Source organism: Notothenia rossii (genome assembly GCF_949606895.1).
Source record: "Notothenia rossii genome assembly, chromosome: 5".
In the NCBI taxonomy this organism is placed as follows: domain Eukaryota; kingdom Metazoa; phylum Chordata; class Actinopteri; order Perciformes; family Nototheniidae; genus Notothenia; species Notothenia rossii.
In genome coordinates this window covers 36,841,380-36,866,016 of record NC_136903.1, presented here as the reverse complement: position 1 = coordinate 36,866,016, position 24,637 = coordinate 36,841,380, and the positions used below count along the sequence as shown (strand labels likewise).

Sequence of the window (24,637 nt, the reverse complement as noted above, 5' to 3'; positions counted from 1 at the left end):
GGTTTCAACGGGGCGCCCCTCCTGGCCAATCACGGTGTCTGCAGCAGCTTCGACACCACCCCCCAGCGGCCGCACAGGCGCACTGAGCTCACAACTGCCATTTTGTGGCAGAGGCTACTCTGCTAAAGCGGGAGAGGGATTAAAACAACTGCGAAGAAACCTGCATTTCTTACCAGGCGGGCAAACTTTGTAGCACATACTCTCTGCTTTCGGTCGAGTTAAAGAGGTCGAGAAACACACAAAAAAGAGGTAAAGTATCACTACTTTTCTGATAAGGGGGGAGTTTGCAGGATCTTTAATCGGCCTCTAGGTGTCACGATGGGGCTCTGGGTCCGGGCAGCTCGTCGGAGAGTGTTTGTCTCCCTCTATCGTTATTGAAAACCCCGTCAAAATACGCTTAAATAACCGAAGTTGAAATAAATATATACACAGCCCGCTGCATTATAAGCCTATCTGTGAATATATCGTCGAAGATAACTTTAAAATACTTCGACGATTTGGTTGAAGAGTTTAGGCCGAGGCGTCCATTTTCTCGCTTCTTTGTTTCCCGTCTTTGCAGCTTGACGACATGGAAACTGGCGGGTTTAAGTTATCGCCCTTAGCTAACATAAGCATGTCAGCATTATTATACGGTGATAGTAACACAAACACACACACTATTAAATTAGCAATGATTTAGTTAACACACAAACCCCCGTGTCGCAATACACCCATTTCACGTTACTTTTAAGCCTGTTGCGTAAGGTAAAAATATACATTTATTTAAGATGTTGCAACTAGCGTTAGCCACCAGTTAGCTTTAGGCCTTCCCCACCCTGTGCCCTAAGTAACTCCTAGAAGGAAACTTAAAATGATCGCAAGTTACTACAGCCAACATTTTTGTTTTGTATTTCGTTCAACTAAGCCTGTTGTTTTTCGCATCTCCACCTATCGTTACTGACATGCTGATAGCGAAGTAAACACACGGAGAGTATTACGTTTAGGCCAGTGCGGAACACAGAATGACGAAGCATATCCAGCAGCACTGTGGTAACAGCGGCCACCGATTCAATACCAAATGTGTGTTGTCCCAAACATCTCCCGTCGTCGAGTGTTTAATTTATCTTCTTTCCCCCCCGTAAATCTCGTTGGGGTCGGAGCTGGCAGTTGTTGTTACACCCGCCGCCCGCTTGTCTCTTATTCTAAGCCCACCTAGAGCATCATAGCCACAGATATATATTATAGCGTAGAGCTCCCTCTACGACTCGGCTTGGAGAGCTACAAAAATACCGCTATATAAATGCTGTGCATGGAGGCTATCGCCGCCCGTCTGGGTGCTCAGTAACATTACCATGTCGTTGTAAAATTGTTTTCATTAGTTAAAGAATCATTGATGGCCTAACGTCGTACAAAAGCATCCCCAGTTTATACCATTTAGCTACATAAAGACAAGTGTAAATCTACAAACAGATGTTTGTCACATACATGACTATGCAGTTGCTACACTCCTTGTCAGCAATAATAAATACAGTTACCAAGTTGTTTGCATGTAATCCTCAGATTATATTTTATTATGTACTGTGGTTGTTAATTAATCCTTCATCCAAAAATCTGAGTCATGTCGATGTAATGGCTCATACTGGTGCTGACAAGGCGATGGGTTTAATCATTGTTTTACTAAAACAAACTGTTTTAGTCAAACAACTACTAGATCTTTCAATCTGGACATATGCCAATTCTTGGGTCTGGGTGAATTTTCGACTAAAGCCAACAGGGTGAAATCTTCAAAAATATATATTTTAAATTTGATTTCATCACACAGTCTCATCTATATTACTTGTTTTTTCAAAGAGGCCTGTGAGCAAAACATTCCCACACAAGTAACTACTAGGTAAAAAGGAATTTAAAACTATAACAACAATCATTAAATTAATAAAAATGGGGGGGGGGGCATTGGGATATATATTTTTTTAATCCTCTGGAGCAGAGAGAGGAGCTGTGGATTATTGTTATTGATAAATGCATCAGAGTTTATTTGGGTCGAAAACCCTAAACTCACAACTTCAAATCAAATGAGAACGTTTAGTCTATTTAATAACAGAGCACATGTTCAATGTGAAAAGTGACATTAAATATAGATTGGTTGCAATTTGGTGCTATAAATATATATTTTAAAAAACAATAAATAAAAAAAAAATAACTTGAATTTCAGGGTGGCTCCGTTAGCGGGGCGCAGCGCCCCTCCAAGACAATGGTAGGGAAAACACTGCAGTCAATGGCGCTCATTCACTGGCGCTTCCACAAACAACAACCAACATAATTATTACATTCAAATGAAGTACATTGTTCAAGTTTACATTAACTTTGGATAATAACACGGTAGAAATTAGCGGAAGCGCTCTCTTTTCCTCTCTCCCCCTTTCTTGACAGCCTGTCAGTATCTCATGCAGCTCACTGATCCAGTAATGAGTGACCCGACAGTGAAGAATAAATATATTTAGAACTAGTTTAGCTTGTTCCGGAGGTAAATAAAATAGCTAAGTGTGTTAGGTCTAACTCTTACGGCCCGTCTACACTACAGGCATGAACAAATCTTGAAGCTGGGCGTGTCTGAAGCTTGGCGATTTTTTGCGAGCAACCAATCACATGAATCTCCCGCCCCCGACATACAAAGCAATAGCGATGTTAAAACGAAGTAAACTGGATATAAACTCTCAGAACAGGCGAAAAAACTATCAGTTTCACCCACTGTCTCCATGCCTGGTTCCTCCGGTTTGTATCCCAGTAAATAGTTCCGGTCGTAAAGAACCGGGTGATTTGCTACCGTAATATCTCGTTTGGAATATGAGGAAATGAACTGCGGTCTGGCTCTCCCAGCTTGCACGCGGTTTGATTGGCTGCGCTTGCACTGGCGGGATTTGCATAAACGGGATTTGATTGGCTGATGCCGATAGATGCTCGTGATGCTTGCAAAGCCATGCCATGCTCCCCACAATGCAGTTCGGCGAAGATTAAAAATCTTCTACGTCACCCCATTCAAGTGAATGGGCGAAGCGTTGAAAGCATTTTTTGATGCCTGTAGTGTAGACGTACCGTTAGTCTGTGTTGCTCTGCTCACCGGTCCGTCACAGCGGGTGGATCTGCAGGATTTCTGCTTCACACACGTTTCATACCGCTATTTTATTGTCTTTTTCGGACACCTTAAAATACTGCCAGACTGGTGAAGCCATTTGCCGAGTTTGTTTTGCTGCGCACAGAGAAAAGGGTCATGTATTTTACGTCATGCGATCGGCTCTCGCGATCTGCATTTTTAGAGAGCAAAATAACTGCTATGTGGACGTCTATTCAAAGCAGAAACATTGCGACTTTCAGCACGAACACTTTTTTGTAGGGATGCTCCGATCGATATCGGCCGATACTCACTCTGCTGGCCGATCGATCGGAGCATCCCTACAAAAAAGTGTTCGTGCTGAAAGTCGCAACGTTTTCTGCTTTAAATAGATGTCCACTTAGCATTTATTTTTCAGTAACCTCAGTGTTATCATAAGTTGTACTAAAGTTTTATACATGTTCGCACAAATTCATCATGCAGTTAAACATTTTTTAACACACTTTGTATGAACTGTAGAGATGTTAAGATTCACCGATTCGCATCGGTGCACCGGTTCAAGATGCGAGTGCACCGGTTGAAAGAGTGCACATCGGCTACAGTTTGGGTTGAACTCGCTATGCATCGATTGCGTAGCGTCTTTGCATCGGTAAAAAACCGATTCATTCATATAAAATCCCCTTATCTTGTCAACGTTCAGCAGAGACGATCTTTGATATTTGCTTCGCCACTACGGAGAACGAGAGTCTCAGTTATCAACACACACGGAAGTTGAGGAGAAAGAGAAACACAGCGCAGCGAAAAATACCTACAAATCAAACGTTTGGCAACACTTCGGATTGTTCAAGAAAGACGGTGTAATAGTCATTTATGCTATATAGTTGACCGCAGGTCATGGAGAGTAATAAGGTATCCGTAGACCTTTGTATGAGGTATCTTTATTACTTAACAGGTCTACAGCCATGATACATAGATCCGTCCTAGATGCGGACTTGCATACACACAGTATCACTCCGCAGCCGCACCCCATCAGTAACGTCCTGATGGTATATGTGCGCGGCACTATTACTACAGACGGTCAACTTGAAAAATCACTCGCAAATTGTTAACGATGCCGAGCCGCTTTAAAGTACACAAGTAGTACGAGGAACTTAGCGACGCACATAAAGAGGCGACATGGGGTCTGCGGCTGAAAAGAGAAACCTGAAAGTGAGACATATGAGTTAAATCACTCAGTGAGGTGTTCTGTCAGAGAGAGGTGTTTAGCTTACAGCAGCCTGTGACGGCCAATAATAATTTAAATGTCTTCCTTAATGTAAGCAGTTATGAAATACCTGTTTGTGAAAGGTTATTTGTTTTCTTTATTGTTCAGATAGAAACCAATGCTTTCTGCTCACTGGTGTGTTAGCCTCTGAGTGTTAAGCACATCAGGCTGGCAGCTGTATGGGCATTGCTCTATGGTAGCTGTTATTTGCACATTGTTAATCATGACTAATGCATCCTTACATTGTTTAACTGTGAGGTGTTATACAATTGTACTCTGGAGAGCTTTTAAAGGTAAAAAAATAAACGGCATGATGGGATGTGCAGTACCAAATATGTAAAGCACTTTTTTGTTAATGTATGATTTGCTGCATATAAGGAATAAAACAAAAATCCTCTGTCGTACCATATTGAAGTATCATTATTTTTGCATCGTGTTGAATCGCATCGTATCGCCCCGAATCGCATAATGTTGAATCAAATCGTATCGAACTGTATCGCAACAGGGGTGAATCGTATCGTATCGCATCGCCTAGTGTTTCAAAGGTATCGTTAATGTATCGTATCGTGGTAACGTATCGAGATGCGCATCGCATCGGCCTCAGTGATGGAGATGCACATCCCTAATGAACTGTGATCTGTGAGTTGAATGGCCTTTACCACTAGTATAATGGCACATTTCCACCGCAGCGGGGTAGCCCCGTTTAAGCGTCCTCGCTCTGGCTGGCCGTCTGAGGCCGTGGCGCATTTCCATTACAGTTTAGGACTTGAGGTAGCAACGCAGTGTAGGCGGGGCGATCGGCTTTTTGGCTGGCTTTTTGGGCAGAGCGACGCTGGGTAAAACTGCAGTGGCGTCATCTTCAATGCGACACAACTCTCAAAACACACACAACAATGGAGGATGTGGAAGCGATCGTTTACTTGTTTCAAAGTAGGCTGCGTATAGCAAGCGATAATGGGACGATTCTCTCTGACCAATCAGCAGTCAAGAGTGTTGACGTCACTAGTTCAGCCCTGGCCTGATAGAACCACGATTTTATGGGGCCGGAAAGAGAGGGGAAAAGTACCTGCTAGCCGGTGCTACGCTATATAGAAAGGCCACCAAAAACTGGCCTGGCCGCTTGAGGACGATTTAAGGACGCTTAAACGGGGCTACCCGCTGCAGTGGAAATGCGCCATAAGATAACTGGGACATCCTCAGATCAGCACACAGGGCTCGACATTAAGGACTGCCCGGGGCCATCTAGTATTTAGCTCGGGCAATGAAGCCTCACCTGCTGGTTTCCCGATCGGGCAATCTCTTATGCCAGTATCATGCAGCTCGCGGATCATTAATGAGTGACCGACAGTAAAACTAAACATATCTATAACTAGTTTAGGTAGTTTGAGAGGTAATTAAAATAGCTACGTGTGATTTTCTAACCTGAAATGTGTGTTTTGTCCGCTCACCGCTGCATGTGATCATGCAGAGCTGCGTGTCGACTCGTCAGCAGCAGCTGATCTCTCTCCCGTCAGATTAGACTTCACTCACATTTATGTCCATATCGATCAGATCTAGCTAGTGATAGGTCTACCTGCTTATTAAAAGACACCTAAACAATAAGTGTCGCTATGCAACTGGGTGAGGCCACAAAGTATAGCGCAGCATTATGCATTTGTATACATGCCCACCGGAACCCCGAGGCATTACCAACAGATCATCGCACAATCAACCTATACAGGACATCTCTTTCTCCACATTAAGTGTTAGACATTAGAATTGACTATTCTTGTCTGTCACATACTCTTGTCTGTCACATAAGTGGCGCAACTGAAGCGGTATTGCGCTAAAGGGACATTATTTTGACCGAAGAGATTTAAATTTGCCGGCTAACGGGAACTCTGACGTCGCCATTTTGTGTGCTTCGCGGATGCGCTCGGCTCCTCTCGACTGCTGCTCGGGTCTGCTCGGTCAGCTTCCGGATGAGGAGGCATTCGTTCGACCAACTTACAGTAGATAACATTACAACATTTTTTAACAGGGGCCATAATAGTGTAAATAATGTTTGTTTGGGCAGTTACAACTGAATGTAATGTTTTCTACTTTTTTATATCATTTATATATCAAGGCATTTGCATTTCCATCAGATGGAAAGTTTCTTGACCAACAACTTAAGTATTTCTTAAAGCTATGCAGGGCATGCAAGCGAGCAAACACAAACAAGAACAAACAAACAAGTGAAATGAAGAATAAAATTGAAATTGTACAATATAATATTGTGGTGGTTCATCTTATCAATCAATCAATCAATCAATGTTTATTTATATAGCCCAATATCACAAATGTTACATTTGTCTCAGTGGACTTCACAGTTTGTACAGAATATCAGTATGACAATACGACACCCTCTGTCCTTAGACCCTCACATCGTACAAGGAAAAACTTCCAGAGAAAACCCCACAGTTTAAAGGAAAAAATGGGAGAAACCTCAGGGAGAGCAACAGAGGAGGGATCCCTCTCCCAGGACGGACAGACGTGCAATAGATGCCGTGTGTAAATTGAAAAGATAATACATTTGCAACATAGGTAGTCCAAATGTTTTGAAATGCATGTGTGTATAATAAGAAGATGAATCCACGAGGATATCCATCCAGGACTTATGATCCAGGACCGCAGCCACGACTCAAGATCCAGGACTCGCAATCCATGTCACAGGACCGCAGGATCATCCATGACTCCGGATCCCGGCGTATATAGACACCAAAAAGAAAGAAATTTGGGGAAGCTGGGTTAATCGGAACATGAGAGTACACAGGTATAGACAGAGAGAAGGAAGAAGTAAGATGTCCCCCGACAAACTAAGCCTATATCAGCAAAACTAGGGGCTGAATCTAATCAGCCCTAACTATAAGCTTTATAAGCTTTAAAGGAAGGTCTTAAGCGCACTCTTAAAAACGGATAGGGTGTCTGCCGTCCGAACACAAACTGGAAGCTGATTCCACAAAAGTGGAGCTTGATAAGAAAAGGCTCTGGCTCCCATTGTACTTTTAGAGACTCTAGGAACAACCAACAACCCTGCATTCTTGGAACGCAATGCCCTAGTAGGACAATAGGGTATAATGAGTTATTTTAAGGTAAGATGGCGCCTGCCCATTAAGGGCTTTGTAGGCGAGAAGAAGAATTTTAAATTCTATCCTGTGTTCTATAGGGAGCCAGTGTAAGGCAGCCAGAACAGGAGTAATGTGGTCCCTTTTCCTAACTCTGGTTAGTACACGAGCTGCAGCATTTTGAATCAGCTGAAGCGACTTGACTGACTTCTTGGTACGTAACAAATGCATGGACTAGTTTCTCTGCATCGTTTTGAGGCAAGATATGCCTGATTTTTGCAATGTTACGTAGATGGAAGTAGGCGGTCCTTGAAATGGATTTTATGTGGGTGTTAAAGGATAAATCCTGATCAAATATAACACCAAGATTCCTTACAGTCTCACTGGAGGCCAAATTAATGCCATCCATAGTTAATATATCTTTAGATAATTTGTTTCGTAGATTCTTCGGGCCAAGTACAATAACTTCAGTTTTGGTCGTGTTTAACATCAAAAAATGTAAGGTCATCCACGTTTTTAAGTCCTTGAGGCAGTCTTGAATTTTATTTAGATGATTAATTTCATCAGGCTTGATTGATAAATATAGTTGAGTATCATCCGCATAACAATGAAAGTTTACAGAATGATTCCTTATAATATTGCCTAACGGAAGCATATATAGGGTGAACAAAATAGGTCCAAGCACTGAGCCCTGTGGCACTCCATGGCTAACTTTGGTTTGCATGGAAGATTCATCGTTGACACGTACAAACTGAGAGCGTTCAGATAGATAAGACCTAAACCAGCCTAAAGCAGTTCCCTGTATGCCAACTAAGTGCTCTAGTCTTTGCAATAGGATATCATGGTCGATAGTATCAAATGCAGCACTAAGATCGAGCAAGACAAGAATAGAGACAAGTCCCTTGTCAGAGGCTATTAGAATGTCATTTGTGACTTTAACCAGAGCTGTCTCTGTGCTATGTTGTGTTCTAAAGCCAGACTGAAAATCTTCAAATAAATCATAGTTTCTTAAGTAATCACACAGCTGTTTTGCGACTGCTTTCTCAAGAATTTTTGAGAGGAACGGAAGATTAGAAATAGGTCTATAGTTGGCTAAAACCTCTGGATCGAGGTTGTGCTTTTTAAGAAGCGGTTTTATCACTGCTACTTTGAATGATTTTGGAACATAGCCTGATAATAAAGACATATTCATAATATTTAATAAAGAAGTGCTAATTAATGGAAAAACTTCTTTTAACAGCTTAGTTGGAATCGGGTCTAAGATACACGTTGATGGTTTAGAAGAGAGAATCATTGAATTTAATTGTTCAAGGTTTATGACTGAAAAGCATTCTAGTTTACTATCTAGTGTAATATTATTAGAACTTACATTTCCGGGAGCTGTTGATAACACTATACTGGTCAAAGGCAGAGGTCATTGATTTTGTTTCTAAGAGTAACAATTTTATCGTTAAAAAAGCACATAAAATCATTACTACTGAGTGCTATGGGAATAGAAGGCTCAGTCGAGCTGTGGCTCTCTGTCAGCCTGGCTACAGTGCTGAAAAGAAATCTTGCATTATTCTTATTCTCATCTATTAATGAAGAGTAGTATGCTGCTCTCGCTTTACGCAGTGCTTTCTTATATTCATTGAGAGTAATATGCCAAATTAAACGAGATTCTTCAAGTTTAGTGGAACGCCATATCCTTTCAAGTTGTCTCGACTTTTGCTTTATTTTGCGGGTTTCGGCATTATGCCATGGAGCTAATCTATGTTGTTTTATTTTCTTCTTTTTCAAAGGAGCAACAGAGTCTAATTTTATTCGCAGCACATCTGTAGCACTATCAACAACATGATCAATTTGGGGTGGTGTACATTTTGTATAAGTTTCCTCCCCTACATGCAGACATGCTATCGAGTTAAGTATTGGTGGAATCTCTTCCTTAAATTTGGCTATAGCACTAACAGATAGGTTTCTGCTGCAGGAGCTTTTGGCTAATGCTTTGTAGTCTAGTAACAGTACTTCAAAAGTTACTAAGAAATGGTCGGATAAAGCAGGATTATGCGGTTCGACTAATAGTTGCTCAATTTCAATACCATAAGTCAGAACAAGGTCAAGAGTGTGATTATAGCAGTGGGTTGGTTTATTTACACTCTGACAGAAACCAACAGAATCTAATATAGAGTTAAATGCAACAGTAAGGCTATTTTTATCATCGTCAACATGAATATTAAAGTCACCTACGATAATTACTTTATCTGTTTTAAGTACCAAAGCTGATAAAAACTCAGAGAATTCTGATAAGAATTCTGAATAAGGACCTGGTGCACGGTACACTGTAACAAATAAGATTGGCTGCAAAGTTTTCCAGGTCGGATGCGTAAGACTGAAAATGAGGCTTTCAAAGGAGGTATAATTTAATTTTTGTTTAGTATTGATAAGTAAACTTGAGTCAAAGATTGCTGCAACTCCACCTCCTCGGCCCGTGCCTCGGGCAATATGAGTATTGATATGGCTGGGTGGAGTGGCCTCATTTATGCTGACATATTCTTCATGTCTCAACCAAGTTTCAGTGAGACAGCATATATCAATATTATAATCTGATATTAAATCATTTACCAGTATTGCTTTAGATGCTAGAGATCTTATGTTTAAGAGACCACATTTAATCTTCCTGTTTTGTTGCACTGTAGTAGTTGTTACATTTACTTTTATTAGGTTATTATGTATGACACCTCTATTAGGTTTTACCTTAAATTGTCCTTGGGCAGACACACACACCGTTAATATTGGGTATTTTATTGGGGTCGGGATTCCTATGGATGACTGCCTAGGAGAGAGCGCAGAGAAGCGTGTAAGACTGCGACTCTGCCTCCTGGTCTCAACTCCAGTTTGTCATGGATTAAGTCCACAGAGCCCTGAAATGTTTGCCGAAATGAGATTTGCACCTTCCAAAGTAGGATGAATGCCGTCTCTCTTAATCAGACCAGGTTTTCCCCAGAAGGCTGTCCAATTATTCACGAAGCCCACATTGTTTGCTGGGCACCACCAAGACAACCAGCGCTGAAATGATGACATGCGGCTAGGGGTGTCACGGTGTGAAATTTTCGGCTCACGGTTATTGTGACCAAAATTACCACGGTTTACGATATTATCTCGGTAATTTTTTTTTTTTTTAGTGTTAACATTAAGGTGACCAGGTACCGATCCGAAGACCTCGAACAACAACGTTGTTCCCCAAACATCCACATCCAACCTGGAGATGAGAGTACATGGAAATAGGGGGCATTCAGTAATGGGTTAAAAAGTAGAGTGTTTATTACAATATAATGTTAAAAATAAATTAGGTTATTAGGCAAGAAGCCAGTACTGTATGAGAACTAAGCTGTTTAGCGCCTTACAATGGCGTTTAGTAGTGCACTAGCTACCAACGAATAGAGCATGGCACCGCAGTAGGATGTATTTTAAAATGCTAGCAGTGGGCGTGCTTACACTGACATTTAATATCAAGGTTTAACATTTTAGACAATCGGGTATATCGTTGCATTATCCCTTGACCCAAAGTCAGAAGTAACTTAATCATTAATGTGTTTCACTGCACAATTTTCACTGTCTCATGGCATATCAAAGTTTAGCTATTCAACTTAGCTTAGAATGGCGTTTAGCGCCGATCTAAGAATGGTGAACACACGAGAGCAGGTGCATTTGCTAATGTAATGTAAATGATTATTATCAAGATTTAACATTATTGACAGTCGGATATAATTGTTACATTTCCCCTTTACCCGAAGGCAAAAGTTATTTCGAGCATTTCAGCTAAAACTATGTGTTAATATTAACAAATATACCTTGCACTGGCTGTGCAGCTGCGGGTGATGGTCTCGTAGATGAGTGAGCAAATTCGATGTGTTGCTCCCTTTCGCGGATACCTTCCGCCGGCATGTCCTGCACACGGGGGCACCGTCCTCCACCAGTTGCCCCTCGGAGTTTTTTAAATATCCAAAGTAGGACCACACTTCTGATCTTCTGCGCTTAGAAGGTGGAAAAATGGTACCATCGCGGCTTCCTTCTTCTGCTGCCATGCTTAAAGTGAGAGAGTGTGATAAAAGAACCTAGGACTAGTGGCGCCTGCGAACGTTCGAAAGTGTCACGTGTGTGGTGTAGAGCTCTAGTAACGCACATAGATAACATTATGTTTTGAAATGCAAAGTATTTAGCGCGGTAACAGTGTAATACAGTGTAACCGTGGGAGTATTAGGGAAATGAAAGCTCTCCCGGTGTAACGGTGTGCGGTAATTTAACCCACCGACATAACACCGTGTTTTGAAATTCAGAAGGTTATCTCACCGTCAAAATATTTTAGCGCGGTTACCGTCTACACCGGTAACCGTGACACCCCTACATGCGGCTATACATGTCATCATTGATCAGATTGGGGAGGGGACCAGAGAAGATTACGGTGTCCGACATTGTTTTAGCATAACTACACACCGACGCCACATTAAGTTTGGTGCATTCTGATTGGCGTAAACGAACATCATTACCACCAACGTGAATAACAATCCTACTGTATTTACGTTTATTTTTAGCCAGCAGTCTAAGATGCGCCTCAACGTCGCCCGCTCTGGCCCCCGGAATGCATGTGACTGTGGACGCTTCGGTCTCTAAATTCACGTGTCTCATAATAGAGCTACCAATAACCAGAGTTGGCTTCTCAGCGGGTGTCTCGCTGAGTGGGGAATATCTGTTAGATACGTGAACGGGTTGGTGGGGACCTGCGGGTTTCGCGTTATGCCCCTTCTGAACAGTCACCCATTCTCCCTGCTGCTCGGGAGTTGCCGGGGGACGGCTAAGAGGAGCTACCTTTTGCCGGTCCGCACCGGCTAACATGGGCTTTACTGTAGCTGAGTTATTTTCTAAGATGCGGAGCCGGGCTTCTATGGCTATGATTCCCGCCTCCAACCTAACAACTATACTACATTTAACACATGTATCGGTACCAGTAAAGGAGGTAGGGGAGTAACCAAACATGAGACAGTTAGAGCAGGAAATAGCACCCGAGGGTGGGGAAAGAGCCATGGCTAGCTATCAAGCTAAAGTAGCTACCGTTAGCAAACCCGAAAAGAGTGTAGGCAACTGTGGAGTTACAGTCGCTAAGAGAAGGAGAGTTTGTGAGTGCTTAAGCTGTAGTAACGTGTGATTACAACGTCAGGCAGTTGCCGTGATCAAGAGTTTTAAAACGATCGATTAAGTTAAGATAACAAGCTATCAGCAACAGAACAGGCACACGGGATACCCGGAGATGACAACAACAACCAGAAGTTACAACATGCTTACCGCAATAGTGGTCCGATCTTATAATTCAGTCTAGAGAATGCACCAGACAGCATCTATAGTAAGACCTGCAAAAATCTAAATTTTCTAGGGGAAGCCCCCCAAACCCTTCGTGCGTCATTTCGTCCGCCCGCATTTTTCAGGGCAATCTCTATTGGGCTCAGGGCCATCTATAAATTAGCTTAGATGGCCTACAGGGCCATCTCCCAAAATCCTTAATGTCATGCACTGTACATATGACATATATTTTTTACATGTCTCCAGTACCGATAAAAAGACCGCTAACGTCGGAGCTTAACGGTGCCAAGGTCTTTAATAATTCAGCCCCGGGGCGCGTTTAATACCGGGGCTCGGTACCCATCCCTATTGTTATGTAGCTTTTTATGCATGTTAACGGTCTGCAAAGTTACAAACCCTCAAAGTACACCCTGTAGACACAGAAAAGACCTGTCTATGCTGCCCCAGAACGCCTCTCGTTGGGAATTTATCTTTTTCCATTGTTTACTTCTTGGGTATAGTGACGTATTTCGGGTATAGTGACGTTACGTCCGTGGAGCCGTTACGTTTGGACCAATCCGCGGACTTTCTCACACACACACACTCGGCGGGACGTTGCGAGGCTCGCTGCTGCGAGGAGCGGGACACTGTGAGCTGGCTCACTGGTGTGGCAGTGTGAGAAAAAGTTTTTAGAGAGTACTTGTCCATGGACAAGTGAGTTTGGCAATTTACTTGTCCGAATAAATTTTTCACTTGTCCATAGCTATACTTTGTGCATGCATTGCTGCACCTATTTTAAATATGATTAAATATCAACATAAAGCATACAAGAATCTGGGTTACTGTAGGTACACATTTTATTGTTTATTTGTTCATATTGTTCACAGTGTCTGGTTTCTGAACTTCTACCATCAAGGCACATCAAATCAATGTCAGATATAAAATAATAAGATAGAACAACTAAGTACTAACAATATAATGTTTTTCTCCTCTGTGGGACTAGTAGACCTGCTAGCAGCAATGTATGGCTTCAGGCTCAGGGTGGTTGTTCACTGCAGCTGTCTCTCGAGCTGGCTGTGGGGCAGCAGGCACAGGTAAGTTGCTGTTCACTGCAGCTGGCTTTGGGGCAGCTTTGACATACCTCTTGGTCTTAGCAGAGGTTTTCCATTTCTGGATGGCTGGCTCTGGGTCAAACTCTGCCACTGTGGTGGTGATGTGGCTGACCCTCATGAGTGACCCCAGAGTTTCATTGGTCATCTGGGATTTTCTGGATGTTTTTATGAGGTTCATGAGGGAAAATCCACGCTCCACGGCAGCAGAGAAGGGAGAAAGGGTGACCATGATGTACACCAGAACCAGGACGTCCTTCACATCTGGGTGGTTCTCAGTGAGAAGGTCACTTATGACCTCCTTGGGGGGCTGCCTCTGCCTGTACTTCAGTCTGGCCTTGAGAGCTGGCCACTGTCTAGGGATGTTGGTTACCTCCTCCTCACTGAGAACAGACTCGAAGTGGGTCACCATGTTCATAACCTGAACATCACCATATGTAGCTAGTTGTGCATCTGATCTTGGGACGTTCCTGGGGTCAAGAACATGGAAATCACTGAAAGGGGTATCCTTCAGGAAGGAAAATCTCTTTTCTAGGAACTTCACAGAATTCTCCAAGAAGGAATTCTTCACTGTTTCTGGAATACCTGTTCCTTTCAGTGAAGTGATGTGTCCATTGTTCTTACTTTCAAACTTGCCATCCTTGCAGGTTGCCATGTAGCCAGTGTAGACATCACCTCTATTATGCTTAAGGCCTTCCAACTTGATCCTGGCCTCACACAACTTTACATCAACATCATAAATGAACCAATCATTACTCTGGAATGCCAGACTCACGTTGGCCAACACTTCTAAGACATCTACCATAAAGTGGAGCCCATCAACAAACTTTGCAGACTTCAGTACCTTCAAGTACCCCACACACTTAGCTCCTTCTTCTGTTTTTCTGTTTGAAGCCTCTTCCATGTGTAGGATGACAGAGTTGTAATTTTTTATGACGGCTTTGTATGCCCGGAGTCTTGACGCCATCCACCTAGTGCCACAGGGTGCTGAGAAATAGACAGGATCCTCGTCTATAACGGCTGATATGGCATTCACCTCCCTCCTACGTTTACCAGATCCATAGTAGAATCTGTAGATAGGGTCCACTCCTTTCTCTACGATGTCAATGAAGTCAGTGGCTTTGGTGGCATCTAGGAGCGACAGCTCCAGCTTATGTGGAGCACACCAAATCGAAATGAGCACATGCCCCAACAATTCCCTCAACTTCACAATAACTCCTCCCTTGGCACCTTGGTTAACGCTGGCACCATCAAATGTGCAGGCTATTATTTTCTTCTTTATGTCTCCATCTGTTAGGTCAACATGATGTAGTGCCTCGAGGAGGGCTGCCAGCACACCATTAGCATCAGCTGACTTTACAGCCATGATGTCAATGAACTCTGTGGTTGGAAGTCCATCTTTGACATACCTGAAGATAGAAAATAAATAAAGTACATCAATAAAGTGCAATAAAAAAATGTAAAATGATTTGGCTTATATAAACCTTCCCACACCAGTGTTTCCTTCACCTTTTTTTAGACTAAGAACACTAAAAAGCAACTTCACCTTCATTTGCTTTAAACAATTTATTTATATACTTTACCTGTTACAAACTTTTAAGTTAACTGAAAATTAAAACAAATATAATGCATCAATAAAATGATTGTGAATTAATGACTCAAACAAAAGGCCCTTTTGGAGATAAAATGTAACTTAAATAAGACAATATATGCACTTACAAAATAATTAAAAATAATAATTACCTAACATATACATTCTCCTGTTCTGTCACAGATATATCCGTGGATCCATCCCCCATCAGAGCGAAGAATCTTGAAGTCTTGAGGTCTTCGGAAACTCTGTCCTTCTCGACTTCTGCAATGGCCTGCACAAATGCCTTGCACCCCTTGTCGTTCCGGTACTGTGTCGGCATTTTGATGCCATTCTTCTCTTGAAGTTCGATGAGGCCCTCAAACGAACGGAAAGGCAGCTTTTGTTTGGCGACATAAAACTCTGTGTTGAACATGGGTTTCAGTTGGTAGTCCATATCTTCTGCCTGCTTCTTGAGAGCCACAAACATTGGCCCTGTGCCTTTCTCTGTGACCTCTTTCCTTTGAATGCAGAGAAGGTGATATTTGCTGGACTCGTGTGACTGAAGTGTCTCAATGCGTTTTGACCCTGTGACACCCTTGTACAGTTGACTGTTGTGGTCAGCAATGGATGTATATTCTCTGCAGACCTCACAGAACATGATGTCGTCCACACATCTTACCCACGGAAACTGGGTTTTCCAAGTCTCAATAAATATTATTTTCCTCTTGGGTGTCAGGGCGATGTCACTCTTGGCCTTTTTAGATGGACCAGCCATTGGTGAGATAACTGAACATGGCCTTTTAGCAGAGGCTTTCTCGTGACTGGGGGAGTCATCGTTCTGCTCACACTCTGGGACTTTCTGAGGACTCGTTTCAGCATGTTCAAGCTGTTGTTCAGACTCCTGTTCTTGCAGAAAAATTATAGATTATAGAACCTTTCTGCATTTTTTGGGGTTTTTTTCTGAAATAATTTGATATGCCCCCTTTCAAGCCCCTTGGTACATAATAATAGACCCCCCTTTCAACCCCCCCCTTTTTTTCTAAAATTATTTTACATACCGCTTTTTTATTATTCTTTTTTATTAATTTCTTATTTCATAGTTTTTCATTATATTTATTTGTATCTTCGATTTTATTTTTGATTTGATTAACCTGTGTGAATCTGTGCTGTCCTGTTTTTCACCCTTACCCTGTTGCTGTTTGAACTAGGCCTATTGAATTTCCCCACAGGGATTAATAAAAGTCCATCTTATTTTATCTTAAATTGTAGAGTCCCCTTTCAAGCCCTTAATCCACTATTTTCTGACAGAATTTATTTCAATTATTTTCCTTGTTAACTTAACATACCATTTTACAACTGTGAGAATGATGTGTACAAACCTTCTTAGAAAATAAAGAAATCTTTTGTTGCCCTCTTGGGGCCACTAGAACCTTCTTCTTCGCCATTGTATTTTACATTTTCACACAGTTTTACGACAAAAAGGAAACGTAAAGCGGTCGCAAACAACAACGGCGGACACGGACAATTTGCGAATGAGTCATGCCTTTTGTAAGCTGAATTTATCAATAATTTGTCATTAATTAGCGGCGAAAAACGGCGAATTGAAATATCTACTTGTCCGATGTTGTAAATAACACGTCCCGGACGGTGGGACGTGCACTTTTTCGCACACTGTGTGGGGTCGGCGAGACACCGCGGAACTCAGCCCGAGCACACACACAAACTCCCAGCCAGGCTGCGGGTGTGTGTGTGTGTGTGTGCCAGGCTGAGTTCCGCTGTGTCTCGCTGTCTCGCAGACGGCCACTGGGCGAAGTTTTACGGCGTGGTTTGCAATTCGCCCAGCCAATCAGAAATTGAAACCTTTTCCTCCCCAGGAAAGTACCACCTATCTAGCAGGAACTATCTGGGGGTGAAAAGTAGGGATGGGTATCGTTAAGGTTTTAACGGTACTACTACTTTTATCGATGCCGCTTATCGGTCCGGTCTTTTAACGGTACTTTTATCGGTTCTTTTGGATAAAAAAATAAGGTAAACTAACTAAACAAATTGTGAACATAACTAACAAAATAAATAACTCAGTTACCTCTAATCATTAACCCATGTTTGTATAATGTAGTTAACTCCGTGTGTTGCTGCTAGCATACATACCTGACGTGAAGTGTTACTTGTGGATGGGGCTACAGAGCTGCTAGAAAGACCCGGTGCATTCCTCCGTCTGAATGTGGTGCACTTTTGCAAAATGTTTCACAAATTGCTCGTGTTACCGCCCTTACATGCTAAACTCTTATTGCACTTTAGACGGGTAAAGTTTAACCACACATAACATTACATTACATGTCACTTGTTAGATGCTTTTATCCAAAGCGACTTACATACTCAATACTGTGGACAATCCCCACAGGAGCAATTTGGGGTGAAGTGTCTTGCCCAGGGACACACCGACATTGGGGGTTTGAACCTGTGACCCCTGATCCAAACACCTACGGACAACCCACTACGCCACACACACCTCGGAGCGCGTTCTCTCCGCCGTCTCCTCCGTGTGTGTGTGTGTGTGTGTTGCTGCATGTAGCAGCTGCGTGTGTGTAAACTGCCCCGCCCCCTCGCAAGCAGGCGAGGGAGAGAGATCGAAAATACTTAAAATAATCATAGAAGCATTTTTGCAGTCTTTTTGCATGTTAGAAACGGAGTTGGCGACACTAAAACTGCAATATAATGTTTGTGTAGCAATAATACATATGACATATATTTTTACATGTCTCCAGTACCGATAAAAAGACCGCTAACGTCTGAGCTTAACGGTACCACGGTCTTTAATAATTCAGTCCCGGGGCCCGTTTAATACCGGGGCTCGGTACCCATACCTAGTGAAAAGGTTTGCATGAACTAGGTTATAGTTCCTGATCTTTTTGGTGTGAAACCAAAAAGTTCTCCTTTGCGAAAGTGCCTTATGTGTGAAGAATAATATATGTTCTACTGTGTAACATTTCTTTCTCCCCCTCAGGTTGTCAGGGACAGTCAGGTAGCAGACTTTTGATTCAGCAAAGCTCAGGGCCGTCATCAGGAAAGCAAAAGGAGATCAACTGTATCAGCCCATGCTACAGAAATCATGTTACGGGCCAATTTATCCATGCTATTCAAGGTAACACTAGTGTTAAGAGACAACCATTTCACAACGCTGGGTTGTAAGGTTTTCACAATCGCAACATTTAAAACTTTAATACAATACTTGTATAAAGAACACAGCGCTCATACGGATACCAACTCATTTATAATGGCCTAATATTATGTTAACAATAAAACATAAACTATTGAATGACCAATTTATAACAGATATCAAAATAAAACGGCTCCAGGTTATTCTGAAAATGTAATCCAACTGAAAAACAATTGCATTATATACAATTTAAAGAGCCTGTGACACGATTTTAACCCATCATCCAAACCCATCAATTTGAGTAAATATTGTCCCCTTGAAAACCGTTACTGAACTGATTTTGGATATTTGTACTTTGATAACCATTAATCTGCCCTTCAATGTTGACCATTTCCTGGATCTTCTCGGGGATTCTTCAAGTCCCGCCAAATTATGGGTGACGTCAATGCGGGCACAGTGCTCCAGCTGCACCGTTCAGGATCCCAGCATCTGCATGTAAACGCACGATGGCGCACACAGCAGCAAGCTAAGACAGCGATGACAGTTTAATTTTGAACGTGTCTGAGAGCTCATATGAGGCTGAAGGATCGGTTTATTTTGTATCTGTTAGAAGTTTAGGAATTAGGTGCGTCAATATGGGCGATCATACGGTCATGTAGCCAGTGGTGGACTGGGACTAAAAATCAGCCCGGGACTCTCGACCGGCCCACTTCGGTACAACTAGTAAATTGTCAACGGGGGGAGTGGGGGATGTGCTAGTGACTTATCCGACCGGCCCACTTCGGTACCGGCCATCGGGATTCGTCCCGATGGCCAGTCCGCCACTGCACCCAGCCCAGCCCACGTAAACTGTCAACGGGGGGAGCCTTGCTGCGGGGAAACGGTGGACCTAGTGTCCCGATCGGAGTGGGAATAATAATAATAATAATAATAATCCGTGCATTTTATCCATTAATTTCCCCAACATTGTGGTAAAAAAAAACACACGTTTAATCCATGTTGGTGTACTACTACAACCAGTGGTGTAGTGGGGATGTTTTTACTGGGTGGACGGGGTGGTGGGTGGACGGGAGACACTATGGACGCGCTCGTGAACTGTCAACGGGGGGGGGGCTTGGGGACCTCTGTGTCGCCTGTCAGCGCAATTTACATGATGCCGTTTAGACAATATAATAATAAAGGGCGGTGCCGGCTGTCAGCGAACCGATCCGGCCTTTCTGCGCGACTATCACTCAAATGCGGGACATAATCTCAATGTGTGGGACGCGGGACAAATAATAAAAATGCTGTGTGTGCAGTCCCGCACAGTGCGGGACACCTGGTCACCCTACACACACAGTTCTGCCCCTCACACATCCATCCATCCATCTTCTCCCGCTTATCCGTGGTCGGGTCGCGGAGGTAACCGTTCCAGCAGAGAGCCCCAAACTTTCTTTTCCCTGGCCAAATCAACCAGCTCTGACTGGGGGATCCCAAGGCGCTCCCAGGCCAGCGAAGAGATATAATCCCTCCATCTGGTTCTAGGTCTACCCCTTGGTCTCTTCCCAGCTGGACGTGCCTGGAACACCTCCCTAGGGAGGCGCCCAGGTGGCATCCTAACTAGGTGCCCGAACCACCTCAACTGGCTCCTTTCGACACGAAGGAGGAGCGGTTCAACTCCGAGTCCCTCCCGGATGACCGAACTTCTCACCTATCCCTAAGGGAGACACCAGCAACCCTGCGGAGAAAACCCATCTCGGCCGCTTGTACCCGCAATGATTTTAGATGTATTAGACTATTAAAAAAAGAAATCATGCTTCAAATAAGTGGGGGTACGGCGTACCCCCGCGTCCAACGCCCACTACACCACTGACTGCAACTACAAAAAGCTAAGGTTTGTTTTCTCCTCAGGAAATGCAGACCGGCTCAAACAAAAGATTTTTAAATCATCATCCTCACAATCATTTAATGTATCATATGTTCGCCGAATTGACATGAAAGCACTAAATAAATGTAGTTTCATCCACTTGAGTTAAAAAAAATAATCGATTTGTTTTTATATCACATCCGACGGGAGGAAATTCAGCAGCTCTCACTACCGATTTTTAATCCTAATTTAATCATCATCTTCACCACGATCATTTATGTTTATGTTCGCCGAATTGACATGAAAGCACTGACAAATATGAATATACTGTAGTCAACATATTAAAACGTTATTAACGTGCCTAAACTCAGTAATTCACCATTTCTACGCATGACAACACACTTTGTCCGTGTTTGGCTCTCTCGCCGCACAGTGAAGCATTCCCGCATTGACGTCACTTCCGGCTTCCCCCAAAACCTCAAAATGAGTCGAAGGAATTTTCCCGCGATGTTCGAAATTATCTATATTTATCGGAACGGTATCGCTTTTTCTTTTTTAAACTGACGGTTCGAGATTACTAGTAGCCCACTATTTCATTGCACAACAGTTGTTGGGTTCGTGTCACAGGCTCTTTAAGCTTACATATTTTACTCCCCCAGAAGAAAACAGGTACAACATGGCTGTATAACAACACGTTTGTTCCAATTTTATTAAGGTGATTCCTCTATAGATTTTTCTTGACTTGCAGAAAAACTTAAGGTGCCGATCTGTAGGTCTAGGTTTTTTTTGCTTTTAATATTTAGATTTGACTCTAATCTTGCTTCTTAAAAAACAGTTACTTGATCAAGTTATTTAAAATATATTGTTTCGCAAAAGTGTTCTGACAACCTTAATCGATTGTTATGAAAATATCACACTCAAACTCACCTTTTTTACTCAAATGTCAGTTCAGAAGTCAGTAATGAGTCGTTAATCAAACAGCATAGAGAACATGCTGGGTTCCCGCTGCATGGTATGGAAGAACTTGAATCTGTGAAGAAAAGTTATTGATAGTACTTCGCACATTGCCTTTTTTTCTACCAATGCAGATTATCCTTATCCATTATCTATTGCTATGTCTTCAGCAAATCTTCTTATTTTTATGTGATGAATATCTGAACCACACATTTTAACTGAGGGGGAAACATAGTATCTGGTACCAGAAGAGAGTCATGTCAAAAAGGGCCTTACCATGGGATGGAAATGCATCAATAGAGTGGAACTAAGCTCTGTAAGGCTTAATGTGATTTGTCACCCCCTTACTTGGTCGATTCAGGGCCTTGAACCGAGTTCCAGAGCCCAGTCCCTGCAGACTGAGCTACTGCGGTTTTAAGATCCTAATCGGTTAGTGGATTTGTGGAATCGTAGGAACTTCTTAGGAAATTCTTCCATGGTGTCAGACTAAGCACCACTGTTCGAAAGCAAACATGTGTCTAGTTGATGCCTTTTGAAGAGGTAATGTAACACACTGACCGATCATTTTAATTCTCACAATGCCATTTTTCAGTTCTTACCCAGTATGGACGGAGGGCCAACAGAGGTTGTAGGGGTGATGGAGGTGCCCTGCATCCAGGCCGTTCACAGCCAGGATGCCATGGTGGCTGACCTCCTCCAGCAGGCTGCAGAGGCCGGCGGCATGTTGGAGGGACATGGAGGAGTTCTGGAACAAGGTGCTTGCCCATTAGCTTGAAATCGGTCTATATGTGAAGTAAGCAGAGTGTATAGGATTTCAATTTCACTTTTTTGTGGAAAACATGGTTATGTGTTTTATTCATAATGATGTTTTGTTTCAGGTCACGGGGAAGGGATGATGGCAGCCAACCAGGCCCATCAGCAGCTGATAGAGGTTGGTGTGGGTGTGGACGGGGGAGCCGTGGTTGAAATGATGGTTATGGACTCCCTGGATCCCACCTTGCTGCAGATGAAGACTGAGGTAAGCTCACTATTTATAATGTTGTGTTTAATATGAAATGATAGCTGCCCAGTCTTAGGAAAGTTAAAATGTAGCTGAGGTCAAATCAGAAATCCTTTGAACTGAGGAGACTTAATGTGATTTTAGAATGTGTTCTAGGCCTAACATTTCAGAAGCCTAAACATGAGGTTGATTTGCAGGTGATAGATGCTGCAGTGGGGGGGTCATCAGTAGGGGGTGCTGCTCACCAAGCAACTGTAACAACAGTGGACCAGACTCAAATCATCACACTACAGGTAGGTGCTCTTTTTAATTTTGCATGATGGCAACCTCCGGTTATTTCTATTGGACACGTGTTCCGACCTCCTCTCTGTTCTCAGGTGGTGAACATGGAGGAGCAGGCAGCTCTGGGTCTGGGCGAGCTCCAGCTGGTCCAGGTTCCTGTTTCTGCCTCCACTGTGGAGGCCCTGCAGCAAGGCACCTTTGTAGACACTACTGCTATGCCAAAGGACGGCGACCCCGTCATCTGCCACACCCTGCCACTGCCCGAGGGCTTTCAGGTACACATACACGGACATACTCATTGTTATTAAGGACTCAACCAAATTGAATTACATTTCACAAACTTCCTTATTGTTAGACAAATGGTTGAATTATTATTATAATATCAGGGTGTCCGCGGGGTCTTAAAAAGTATTAAAAGTTGATAAATCAATTTAGCGAAAATTAAGGCTATTAAAAAGTATTAAACGGCATTTTCCAAGGTATTAAGAAGGTTCACAGCAACGACAACATGAAACACCCTTTAATTTACTGAAACGACATGTCGGGAAACCCCACAAGGCGGCCCCATGCATAGCGTGCCGTAAAATGCTGCTTATTATTTTAAGTTTCGTTGCCTTGCTCCGCTCTGTGTGTGGGGAGACTACGGTAACGGGTCCCAAGGTGGGTAGACCGGCATACGCAACGCTCTAGGGGTCCAACGGCTTCGTGTGTGCCCTATATGATCATTTTCTGATAACGATGAAATAGCCCGCCTCCCTCTCCCCACGTCTCCTGCTGCTGCTGGGCTGTCAGAAGAGGGGGAGGAAAAGAGAGGCAGTCACCGTTTATTAAATATTATTATATTATTATACAGAGAACAGAGTCGTTATCAATTTGTTTTAAAGCTCAATAAAAAACAAAGACGGCCTCTGACCGGCACTTTTCTAATTTTGTACGGAAGATTTGAACTTTAACGGACATGTTGACCGGCGGAATTTTTTTTTTACGGAAACAGCCGCACGGTCCCCTCGTTCCTTGGAAGAGGCGGAGAGGTGGGTGTTTTTCATCTGCTGGTGGACTACCTGAGAGATACAGCAGGAAAACACGCCGTCCACCGCGGAGAATAAACAGAAGGGCAACCATGGGAACCATGCTCCGGGGTCTTCTTCGCTGCTTTCGGGCGGCAGCAGCGCCACTTACAGGCCTGGCATATGTACTACATCGTTTCCAGCATTTCCAGCGGTCTAGTGTGAACGGACACGTTAATGATTCGAATGCGTGTGAACGGAAGCCTTTTTTGCGCTTGCGTATGCGTTTTACCGTATGCGTTTTACCGTATGCGTCCTTGTAGGGCCGGGGTCTAAGCCAAACTATATCCGGTCACAGAGATCTGCTATTTTAAAGTAAAGTCAACACATATCGACCCCAATATAGTCTATATTAAGAACGAGAAAAGTCTTAACATATATATCCTTTTTTGTAAACATATGACAAATGTGTGAGGGTGATGACGTCAGAGCATCGTCCTATGTGCCAGGGCTTAGCCCCGGACAGCCTCAGCCCAATTTAACCCCTGGGTATTTGTGAGGGAGCTCCTATATGGCATTACCCCGCTGAAGCTCACCAAAGTTTAACATATTTCATTGTTCAAAGTTTTGTCAATTGTTTTGTTTATTGGTCAAATACTGGTTTCTAATGGTTTCTGAGGATTTTTACTGGAATGAAAGAGCACAGAGTCTACAGAAGCAAAAAAGCAGCATACTGCATTAAACCTGACCTTCACAGAGAGGTTGAAGTTCATGTGGAGAGGAGGCTTCAGTAGTCTGTCTGCACTCTGTTTAGTTTTGCTATCTTACAATCAATATAGTAAATGTGCGGTAAAGTGTGTTGCCAATGTAACCGGTTAGAACTCAAAGTTGCGATGAGGTCTTAAAATGTATGGAAAGGGTCTTAAAAAAGGTCTTAAAAGGTATTAAATTTGACTTC

At 43.0% G+C, this 24,637-nt stretch overlaps 2 protein-coding genes across 10 annotated transcripts in view; one reads left to right on the top strand and one right to left on the bottom strand.

Moving 5' to 3' along the window:
* Window positions 1-75: 75 nt before the first annotated feature.
* LOC307041402 (transcriptional repressor CTCF-like) overlaps window positions 76-24,637 on the top strand; it is an 81,021-nt gene continuing 56,459 nt past the window's right edge. For 2 of the 9 annotated variants that reach the window (XM_079684780.1, XM_079684779.1), the window contains exons 1-6: window positions 76-249; window positions 18,438-18,575; window positions 21,983-22,145; window positions 22,269-22,408; window positions 22,588-22,683; window positions 22,768-22,947. In XM_079684780.1, the coding sequence (XP_079540906.1) occupies window positions 18,543-18,575; window positions 21,983-22,145; window positions 22,269-22,408; window positions 22,588-22,683; window positions 22,768-22,947 (612 nt within the window). In that variant the 5' untranslated portion in view covers window positions 76-249; window positions 18,438-18,542. Of the gene's footprint in view, window positions 250-18,437; window positions 18,576-21,751; window positions 21,820-21,982; window positions 22,146-22,268; window positions 22,409-22,587; window positions 22,684-22,767; window positions 22,948-24,637 lie in introns of all 9 variants that reach the window. The other 7 variants (XM_079684783.1, XM_079684784.1, XM_079684785.1 and 4 more) reach the window with 5 other exon arrangements.
* LOC307041404 (zinc finger protein 862-like) lies at window positions 6,378-18,431 on the bottom strand. The gene is made up of 2 exons (XM_079684788.1): window positions 15,604-18,431; window positions 6,378-15,269 (listed from the first exon to the last, which is right to left on the bottom strand). The coding sequence occupies exons 1-2, from the start codon at window positions 16,206-16,208 to the stop codon at window positions 13,763-13,765; spliced, it is 2,112 nt and encodes a 703-aa protein (XP_079540914.1). The 5' UTR covers window positions 16,209-18,431; the 3' UTR covers window positions 6,378-13,762.

What these genes read in the sequence shown, in the direction of transcription:
- LOC307041404 (XM_079684788.1), bottom strand. Translation starts at nt 16,208, where the DNA reads ATGGCTGGTCCATCTAAAAAGGCCAAGAGTGACATCGCCCTGACACCC. An exon ending in CAGGAGAATGTATATGTTAG is followed by an intron (nt 15,270 to 15,603) that starts GTAATTATTATT and finishes TTCTATCTTCAG; the next exon opens with GTATGTCAAAGATGGACTTC.